We start from the raw sequence: 10,832 nt of genomic DNA, 5'->3' as shown, positions 1-10,832 counted from the left end.
GCGTTAAATTAAAAATATTAATAATTCATAGAATATTTTCAATTATTTCAATTTTCTATTCATAACATAATATATGTAAATAAATCCTCTTACAATGTTGCATCTTTATTTCTACACGTAAGGTTCATTCATCCATTTATTAAATCATTCGTTCATTCAATCATTCATTCATTCATTCACAAAGAACAATACACGAATGAGAACGCGCGTGCGTACGAGAAAAAAAAAAGAAAGAAAGAAAGAATGAAAGAAAAATATAAATATGAGAAGAAAATACTTACATAGCAGAAGATGCGTCGTCGGGAATACATGATTCTATGATTTAATCTTTAAATTAGAAAACACACAACACGTTGCTATTAAAAAAAAAAAAAACAATATAATATTGTATTATCTTTTTTTTTTTTCTTTCTTCGCAATAGAAAGAAAATATTTATTTTGTTAAAAATATATATATATATATATATGTCGTTTCTTTTTCGCACGAGCAGCGCGTCACACAATATTAAATATTAAATCAAATATAGAAATAATTTATCTCGCGTAAAACCAAAAAAAAAGAAGAAAGAAACCGAGCACATATTCTAACGGGTGTTTAATGCACACCTATATACGTACAGTTAGACATATAATAATAATAATTATTATTATAAGAAAAAAAAATAACAAGAGTTTATTATTATATCTTATAAGATTTCACGGTTATAATAAACAACGAGAAGAAAAATAAACGAGATATATAATACGATCTCTCGTAAATGATGCATCCGTCAACTTTGACGGTTGAAATCTAACTGACGGTTAGCGCGAATCTACACTGTGATACGCTTTAGGTTAGAATTATGAAAGTTTGAACGTCACGCGAGATCGCTCATCGTATTATATACGGTATTCACCTTACCTACATATACATATAAACGTTTATATATATATATATATATATGTATACAATAACAATATATTACGGATAAATACTTGGAAGGTAAGAAAAAAACACATACGCGCGTTTATACGCATACTTATAAAGTAAAGAAGAAAACGCGTGATAAATTTCGTAAAAATGGAGCCTTCTGATTGGTCGATAAGACTCGAACCAGAAGCCGAGCCTCCGAATGATGAAACGGAAGCTCTGATAGGTCGATGAGATCGATGTCCTACATTTACGCGCTACATCACGTGATAAATTAAATACCACGTGTAACTGTTTAAAATTCTTTTTATATTTTTTTTTAATGTTAATTTTTTCCTCCTCTTCTTCTTCTTCTTTTCCTTCTTTTATATTTCTCTGTCTCTCTCTCTCTCTCTCTTTTTTATTTGGTTTCGCTCGTTAGAAAGATAAACCGGAGATTGAAAAGAAATTCTAAAATAACAACACGACCAAGAAGACCATTGAAATTAGATGAAAACAATTTATGAGATTTCTCTTATTCAGCCACGTGTTTTCGCGCACTCGTGTTATTCATACATATATATATATATATGTATGTATATGCGTGTATGTATTATATATATAGGATGTTGACAATATCTTGTTGATGATTCGTAATACGGGCTTGAGTATTTTCTAAGAAGTAAACAATCAAAATGTGCTTGTAAATACGTATAGATTCTAGATAAACACTTATTTTCGAAAGATCGTAGAAAATATTTTCTTTGATTAATTGATTAATGATGTACATATTAAATATACATAAATGTGTTTATCATTGTTTTTATTTTTAATTAATTCGAAATTATATAAAAACATGATCTCTCTATTGTTTATCCATTTAAAAACAATAAAAAAAAAAATACGAAAATGGGTTTGAAAAGTTATATAGGCCTTAACAATAAATTTTTATTTATTTTTTTAAGAAAAATAAATTTGATTATGTGAAAAAAAATAATTGTTTCTATGTTAGGCTCAAAACTTTTCAACTCAGCCATGTATAGTAAGAGACAAAAGTATTCATCTTACAGTAGTAACATTATGAACATATTATTATTGTACAAATAATTGTGTGTCTCTTGTTGTTTGCAAATATCTTTTCATGTTTAATTTTCATTTAAACGCTTATGTCTAATTAATGAAATAAATTTTAACAAATATAATTTACGTCAGAGAGAGATCAATGAACGCATAAAAACATTTTCGCAAGATAATGACTAACTTTATTGATAGTAATTCCCATCTTTTTTTCCTTTCATTTATCTTCCTTCATAGTATACGTATATTATACACATATATATATATATATGTAATATATGTATGCGATAAGAATGACGAAGTTTCGTTAGATGTTTACGTTTAAATTCTCGCAACGTGTGAGTATTTCTAATAAATGAAATGATGAAAACAAATGAACGTGTTATTCAAGGTAAAATCAAGTGAAGCGTGCGATGGTCAGTCAAACCACATTGACCATCGAAGTCAACACTCTTTATTTGTGAAACATGTTTATCGTACGGTTCATAAATATATATGTATATGTTCGTCTCTCTCAACAGAAAAATAATACATTAATAGAAGAAATAATAAACACATTATTCTGTTGCGTTTGTACATGGGTGTACTTCATATATAGGGTGAGATAAAAGTCTCACTTTCTTTTAGAAAAAACAAAAAAAAAACACTGAATAAATTATGCAGTGCATTTTAATATTTATTTGAATTTATTTGCATTTGTTAACGTAAATTATTCAAATTAGTCTCCATTATACTCTATTAACAATTCACTTATTGTTAGTTTAATTACTGATTTACATATGGTGAAACAAAATCGAAATAATTTCATGTCCAAGTTCTATAGAGACTGATCCAAATCTTGTGTGGTTTATTTAAATAAATGAACCTCTGGGAAAAGTGACTTTTATCTCACCCTATATAAATATCTATACATATATACATATGTACATATGCTTCACTTAGAAACATTTTTGTTTCGTATCAATATTAAAGGCAGCTGCGCAATGCCTGATAACAAAAAAAAAAAAACTATCAGTAATAGAATAAGAATATACGAAATATTTTATCTTTAAAAAAAATTGAACGGATAATCGTGTACGTGGAACATGGTTTATTTTTTTTTTATTTTTTTAATCTTATTACGAATAAATTATTTTATAAATTAATCGTGTATAAACATTAAAAACGTTCTATTTATTATATTATATTGTGCAATTTATTTTGAAAATAACCGAAGTCTATTATTTTTATTTTTTTCGCAAAATATTTTTTTACTGTACGTGATACGTGTTAATACAGTTAACAACAAACAACTGACAATTGGACTTAGGCCATTTTTAAAATAAACGACTCATATGATAAATACCAATAATATATGCCATTAATTAAGGAAATTCAATCCTTTAAAATCTAACTTCTTTGTCGTGCATATAAACAAATTATATAACATAAAAAAAAAATAACAAATGCTTCGGATATGAAATAACAATTAATAAATGTGTATGATGATAAAATAAAATTAAACTTCATAAACATGCGTTAGTATTAATAACAAAAAATATATATATATATATAGAAATATACAAAATGTGTGATCTTTAAAAATACGTACATGACGTTACAGAAAATTAGAGCGCCATATTGTCATAATTGGATTACACATTTTTGCATTTATAAAGAACTGTTAAGTATACAAAAATTGATTTAAAAATAAAGTAGCAACGATTTTTAATAAATTAATTCTAGACACTATATTATGTTACTTTTTACTGAACGTAACAAATGGTAAATATAAAATTTAACGTAATGAAAAAACCCATTGTTTTTGATTTCTCGTTCGGACGTACTTGCTATAATATCATTGCTGACAACTTGACGCTGACGTAAGTATTTACAAAACATTTCTATGATTCTTCTCACGCTATTCGTATATTATCGTCAATTTTTCACGGACGATTAGGAATGTAAAGACTGAATAAATTAATTTTGTGTTTGTTGTATGAAAATTATGAGACCCATGAATATTAATTAATTCGGTTGGTAAGCAAAGAGATCTACCTTTCCAACTGTACAACTAACCAATAAATTATTAAGCAGTCAATTTGTTTTATATATAATACTGATATAAATAATATTCATTTTCAATAATATTATTGCGAGTTGTAAATTTCATAGTTTGGAGGTAAGAAATATTTTCAGTTATTCTGATGTTATTTATAATATAATGTAATAAATGGAACGTTTAATATTTGTACACGATCCTACTTGATAGAAGAAATAAATCTTGAAACAAAAGTAATATATATAAAAAATGTATATATGCTTCAATTTATAAATTAAGTGGTGCTGGCATTTCATCGGTTGCGCCTCTCAAAACAGCTAAAATATTTTCAGCTGTTATTTTAGCCATCTCTTCTCTCGTTTCAATAGTAGCACTTCCAATGTGAGGTAAAACCACTGTAGAATAAAGAATAATATTGAAAATATCTACAGGAGACGCTTTGTCATACAAATAAATAGTGCATACCACAGTTAACTAATTTTAGAAGTTCATTATCGAATGGAAGTGGCTCGGGTGTTGTGACGTCCAAACCAGCAGCTTTAATCGTACCATTTTTTAAAGCTTCTATTAAAGATTTTTGATTAACGACTTCTCCACGACTGGCATTGATAAATATAGCAGATCTTTTCATTTTTTCAAACGTTTGAGTATTAAATAATTCTTTGGTGTCTGACGTTAAAGCTACAGTTACTATAACGAAGTCGCTTTCTGCTAATAATTTATCTAATTCTACTTTTTCTCCATTAAATTTAGAAGCTTCTTGTTTGACAGTTCTACTCATATATAAAATTTTAGATACACCGAAAGGTTTTAAACATTCGGCTACTTTACACCCAATACGACCAAGTCCAACGATACCAACAGTGGAATTCGCTAATCCTGTACCACACATCCATGTTGGTGCCCAAGCTTTCCATTCACCGCTATAAAAATTTCTTTATTGTATAAACCTTTTTATTACATTAATGAATGCTTCCGTTGTGTGTGTGAGGTATGCTACCTATGGACTGCTTTATTTGCTTCCAATAATCTCCTTGAAGTTGTTAGAAGCAATCCTACAATCAATTCTGCTGTAGCATTGGTTAATATGTTTGGCGTATATCCAACTTTAATATTTCTATTTTTTAACGCTTTTAAATCTAAATGGTCTGTGCCAACCGACATCGTAGCGACTACTTGTAATTGTTCTCCTGCCGTATTCAATATTTCTTCATCTATTTTATCAGTTAACGTACAAAATATAGCGGATACTCCAGGTACCTTTGATAATAATTCTGAACGAGGAATAGGTGTTTGTTTGTTCCATGAAACAACGTCACATCTTAACAATAAAAAATATATTGATGCAACATAATGTATTTATACATTGATTAAAAAAGATAAAATAAAAGTTTAAATAAACCATAAGTATAACTACTCACTTTTCGTGTAGAAGATTTAATCCTTTACCAGGAATATCCGGTCGTGTAATCAAAACTTTAGGTTTATTCGCCATGTTCATTAAAGTTGTATGTAAAAATCTTGTATGTATTTTATTTATTTCTAGAAAAATAATCTATTAAGATTTGAATTGCAATCGAGATTAATACAAATAAATTTTGATTACACCACAGAGACAATACAACTTATCATTTAATAATCGTTTTTCATTTGATTTGGAAACCGTGTACAAACATAACCTATATTTATATAAATTTCTGAAATTATTATATTTAAATAATTATATTTAAAAATATAATATTCTCTTATATCAACTAACTTTTTAATGAATTTTGTAGAATAATATGATAAAAATACATATTCCTTATGCTAACACTACAATTCACATAAATTCTTATCACTTGCTATTATTTATGTAATAAAAATACATCACGTACTACCGGCGTGTTATACACATGCATTACATATGTATTGCACGCATGCGTTCGATATTAGAATCGATATTAATCAATTGTTGCGCAGTAAATATGCGCATACATCTTTTATATTTCAACCAATAATATAAAAATATCGTAGAATCTGGACTTTTGATTGGTCCATTCTTTGCGCGATATTTTAACGTGGCAAATGAAAAGAATTTGAAATTAATCTTTCGATTTTCTTTAAATTTTCTAATAATGTGTTTCTAAATTTATAGTTCGTTAATACAATAATTATTTTAATTATAGCAATATTCCTATCCTAGATTTTATTTAAAATATGTACGAACATAGAAAATCTGAACAAGAAGACGAGAAAGTATCGTCAAAAGGAAATCATGCACGAAATGCTAAGGTTAAGATTACTGTAAAAAATGATAAAAGAAAGAAATCTGTTGAATTAATGAAAGAAGAAAAATCGATGTTTATTTTAAGCTTGGATCCATACGAAAAACCATTGAAATGGTGGGAAAGTGAACCCATAAAATACGCGTAAGTTTCTTCGACAGGTTTTTTTTTCTTTTTTAATCTTATTAAATATCAATGTATATGAAAATAAAAATAAAATTTCTATGATTACAGTATGAATTACAAACCCGTAAAGTTACGCGTGGAAAAATTAATGGGAAGTAAAGTAATACGTTTAACGGATCGAAAATATATGATGACTTTTATGGAAAATATTCGAAATAATTATAGAAACGAACAATTGGCACGAATTGAAAAAAGAAAGGAATGGGTTAAAACGACGTTTGGATCGTACATTGAAAAAGATAGTAGTACCATAGATCTGTAAAAAAAAAATATATGTATTCTAACCATATGTCGAGCGTATAGTTACCATATCAACCGAATGCAACAACATACGAATTATTCCATTCTGAATTCTTGACACGTGCGGATCGATTAATAACAATAGAGGAAAAGTATTTTAAAATAATTTAAAAAATAAAGAGAATAAAAAAAAATCCAAGAAAAAATGAGCGAGAATATTAAATTTATCGTAGTAGAAGTTAACAAACTGTTGGACAAAAATTATAATTTGGTTGGTTTCAGTGCATTGAATCCTGAGGATTTATTACAAGTAATATTTTAATTAATATATAAATACTATACTATAGTGTGTTTATTAATATTTATTAATACAAAAGAAAAATGTACTTTTTTTTTAGATATTAAGCGACGTGTTAATTAAAATACAACAACAAGATGCGCCAAAGGTCGATATTAAAACCGAAACACCTGAACAAAGTTCGGTAAGAATTCTTTCGGCTCTTCGTATATTAAAATATCAACCAAATTCGGATCCAGCGACATTTCGGTAATAAAATTATATTTTAAATTTAACAATGTTTGCCACACACACATATACAAACGTTTATAAATATAATAACTATCAATTAAGTTACTTTTTTTTTAATTTTATTTTCACAATAAAGACAAGGAATTGTTCGAGGTGATTCTGAAACAATTTATGGTATTTTAATGTGGTTATTAACTCACAAGGATATCGTAAGACAACGAGCTTATTTGGCACGTTTTCTTGTTAAGGTAAATTAATTTAATATTTTTTTCTTTTTTTTTCACAAATATTAATAATATAATATCATTTAATATATTACGCTTAAAAGTTATTTTCTAATTATTCGTTACGAATTATTGATTTAGATCGAAATTCCATCGGATTATTTAGGAGATCCAGAAATTTCGACATTGTACGAACAATATACGAACATGGTCAATCAATTTAAAACCGTTCACAAGGAAAGAGAGATAGGTAAAAAGGTATAGAACAAAATTTGACGATACAAATGTGCCCATTATTATGAAAGTGGTATTAATTAAGAAATTGTTGCTCAATTATATATTTTTTGTTTTTAAATATTTTAAAAAATCACACATTAACTAAAATGAATTCTATATAATATTGAAATAACAAACACTACCTATAACAATTCATTTTTAATAATGAATAAATTATATTGAATTAATTGAGTTTAGAAATAATTGATAAATTGATTTTTGTTTTTTAAATTGAAACTTAAACCACTTTCATTATTATTATGGACAAAAATGTTGTTTGTTTGTTTTTTTTATTGTCCTAAACTTTTAATATAATTTTTATTCGCTTTTTTTAGAATTTCGAGATTGCCGCGGAATTTACGGAAGATCTCAAAGCTATGGAAAAAGAAAAGGAGGTATAATAATTTATGTATATTGTATGTAAATGAAAATAAATGAAATAATCCTTTCTATCTGATTTATAGGCAGTATTATTACGTATCGAAAAGATGAAAGTAAAAGCACAATCAGGATTTTATCTTTTGGAAGCGGCACGTGCATTGCGTATGGAAAAAGATCGTGAACGTGATCTTGTTTTGCAAAAGGAACAAGAAAGCAAGATAATGTCTAGTTTAAAAGTATTTCATTTTTACAATATATTATTGATATATTTAATTTTTGGATGAAAAACTTGTTCACAAATTTTATAATTATAATGTAAAATAATATTTTCAATATATATAGTTTGATTTAATATTTTATTTAGATAAACAATATAATTATCGATAAATATATATTAAATTAATATAATCTTAATACGATCGGAGTCTGATTGATTTAATTTGCATACGCAGATATCCTTTCAAGGAATAGAACGTGAGTTGCAAACATTAAAACGTACCGGTGAGGAAATAACACCGCAAACATTAATACAACATCTAACGGACGAGGTGACCGTACAAACGGCTATAATGAAAGAAAAACTAGCATATGAAATTGAGATGAAGAAAAAACGTATTGCTGCACTTTCATCTATCAAAGGATATTCTTATTTAGGACCGGAACAAATAACTATGTTAAGAAACAAATTGGATTTACTAACGAAAGAAATTCAAGGTTTAGTTGAGATTAAAGTAAATTATATATATTTATATCACATTATTATTATTATTTTTGTTTATTTTTATAATTCTATTAATTTCTATCATTTTTTCAATATTTTATTAATTTAATTTATTTAATTGTTAGATAACAAAAACTGATAATGACAAAATGGAACCGTTTCGTCAACAAGCAACAACAATATCAAATATGAAAAGAAACGTATTAGAAAAATTAGAAAATACTAACGAACGTTTGAAAGATTTGTTAATTAAACTCGATGAAAAGAGAGAACAATCGAAAATGTTTATGGACGAGGTTGTACCGAAGGGGGATGATTTGAAAAAATATGTGGCACATTTGAAAATCAAAAGTATATCGTACAAACGTTACAGAGCCGAATTGACTGCATTGAAAGCTGAAATAGGTGTTTTGCAACGTACTGCTGTTATTCTTAAAGCACAAGTATGAATATCCCCTATAATTATCAAATCAATTATAAAATTAATTATTATTGATTAATTTTTTTTTTATCAACAAATATTATCCTAATTATTATATATATATAATCAGGTTTTTATTGCACAACTTACAAAGTTTTTTACAATGTCTTATCATTATTTCACTTATATTTATCTCACATTTTTAATATATATATATATTATTATTATACTTAATTATAAAAAGAGAAAAATTAAAAAATTAATTATAAAATAAAAGAATTAATTATTTTAGGCAGCGTCAATAGATCAAGGTAATAAAAATATAGATTTAGGAAAACAATCAATTCCTGACAGTTACACACAGGTTAACGCATTTTCAACAAACGTACAATTATTCAAAATGATATCCGTTCTACGTGCAAAACTTGCACCACTATTAAATGGCAAGTATATATATATATGTGTGTTCATAATTATGAAAGTGGTTTAAGTCATATATATATCTTGTTTCGATACAATATTTGATTTTATATAATATTGAAATAACAAACATTATCTAACGATTCATTTTTGATAATATCGTGAAAATTATATTGAATTAATTTAATTTAAAATAATGTGTTGTGTGAAATAATTAATAAACTCATTTTTTATTAATTTTGACTTAAAATTAGACCACTTTTATAATTATGGTCACATATATTCTATCAAATCTTGAATAATAATAAATATATTTATTAATAAATATTTAATTAATAATTGTGTTTATATAGAAACTCAGGCATTACGACAAAAGTCTCGTGACTTGGAGGATCGTTATAAAAAAGCTAACACAGTTCAATCCACATTGGAAACAGGTATCGGAAGTCCAACAGGAAACGTGTTGTTTGAAATAAATCAATTGAAAGAGAAAATAGGAAAGGTTACATATTTATTTTATTTATATATATATTATTATTATAATATTTATAAAAATGTGTGTTTATTTTACAAGGATAAAGAAGAAAAAGAAAGACTCGAGGATACGTTATCGAAAATGAAAAATATTGAAGAAAGAATAGAAGATGAAACGAATGTAAATTTAAATAAAATTTATAAATATATTTATCGATAATTATAATAAATAATTAATATATATATTTTTTGTTTTCCTAGGCATCGTCTAATTCTGATAAAAGTCGTAGTATCAAAGACGAGTTAAACGATTCTATTACCGTAGAAGAAGAAATAATGAAAAATTTATCATTGCAAAAAGAAAATATCGACAAGGATGCTACGAAAAATGAAAAACAAACTCAACAATGGAATCAAATAGCAGCGTACGTATATACGTTCACAAAACAAAAATATAATTTGTTCATCGTGTAATAACACAATATACAACGTGTATATATATATAATATATAATTATATATATTACAGAATATTCGTTTGCAAAATAAAATCAGCAGAAGATAGTAAAAACAAGGATGGTATCGTAGTACGACGTGGGGGAACTGAAACTCTTGTATTGCAATAATAATATATATATATATATATAATATAAATTAATAAATTAATAAATTAATAAATATATAATA

The 10,832-nt window shown here is 26.1% G+C and overlaps 3 protein-coding genes across 6 annotated transcripts in view; 1 reads left to right on the top strand and 2 right to left on the bottom strand.

Annotated features, from left to right (window-relative positions):
• Positions 1–3,795, bottom strand: part of LOC106788540 (phosphatidate phosphatase LPIN3) — an 18,453-nt gene extending 14,658 nt beyond the window's left edge. Inside the window, exon 1 of one of the 4 annotated variants that reach the window (XR_001381904.1) lies at positions 282–778. The gene's annotated coding sequence lies outside the window, so the exon portion shown is untranslated. Of the gene's footprint in view, positions 1–281; positions 779–3,557 lie in introns of those variants that run through there. The other 3 variants (XM_014751886.1, XM_014751887.1, XM_014751885.1) reach the window with 3 other exon arrangements.
• Positions 3,566–10,771, top strand: LOC106788541 (intraflagellar transport protein 81 homolog). Its single transcript, XM_014751888.1, has 15 exons — positions 3,566–3,828; positions 6,193–6,418; positions 6,509–7,010; positions 7,099–7,247; positions 7,366–7,477; positions 7,595–7,711; positions 8,065–8,124; positions 8,194–8,346; positions 8,563–8,841; positions 8,957–9,274; positions 9,545–9,695; positions 10,026–10,174; positions 10,247–10,327; positions 10,408–10,571; positions 10,675–10,771. The coding sequence occupies exons 3-15, from the start codon at positions 6,906–6,908 to the stop codon at positions 10,769–10,771; spliced, it is 1,935 nt and encodes a 644-aa protein (XP_014607374.1). The 5' UTR covers positions 3,566–3,828; positions 6,193–6,418; positions 6,509–6,905.
• On the bottom strand, positions 4,275–5,502 carry LOC106788523 (glyoxylate reductase/hydroxypyruvate reductase-like). Its single transcript, XM_014751854.1, has 4 exons — positions 5,429–5,502; positions 5,008–5,328; positions 4,473–4,930; positions 4,275–4,402 (listed from the first exon to the last, which is right to left on the bottom strand). Exons 1-4 carry the CDS (start codon positions 5,500–5,502, stop codon positions 4,275–4,277), a joined length of 981 nt encoding a protein of 326 aa, XP_014607340.1.
• Positions 10,772–10,832: the final 61 nt, after the last annotated feature.

Source organism: Polistes canadensis, unplaced genomic scaffold (assembly GCF_001313835.1).
Source record: "Polistes canadensis isolate GaletaPanama2010 unplaced genomic scaffold, ASM131383v1 scaffold_143, whole genome shotgun sequence".
NCBI lineage: Eukaryota > Metazoa > Arthropoda > Insecta > Hymenoptera > Vespidae > Polistes > Polistes canadensis.
This window is presented reverse-complemented; position numbering and strand designations above follow the sequence as displayed.

Bases quoted from the DNA above. Each gene is read 5' to 3' on its own strand.
- LOC106788523 (XM_014751854.1), bottom strand. From the start codon at position 5,502: ATGGCGAATAAACCTAAAGTTTTGATTACACGACCGGATATTCCTGGT. The intron at 5,329-5,428 runs GTGAGTAGTTAT...TTTATTGTTAAG, and splicing joins TTAAATCTTCTACACGAAAA to ATGTGACGTTGTTTCATGGA. The intron at 4,403-4,472 runs GTATGCACTATT...TTTATTCTACAG, and splicing joins TCTAAAATTAGTTAACTGTG to TGGTTTTACCTCACATTGGA.
- LOC106788541 (XM_014751888.1), top strand. From the start codon at position 6,906: ATGAGCGAGAATATTAAATTTATCGTAGTAGAAGTTAACAAACTGTTG. The intron at 7,712-8,064 runs GTATAGAACAAA...CGCTTTTTTTAG, and splicing joins AAAGAGAGATAGGTAAAAAG to AATTTCGAGATTGCCGCGGA. The intron at 9,696-10,025 runs GCAAGTATATAT...GTGTTTATATAG, and splicing joins ACTTGCACCACTATTAAATG to AAACTCAGGCATTACGACAA.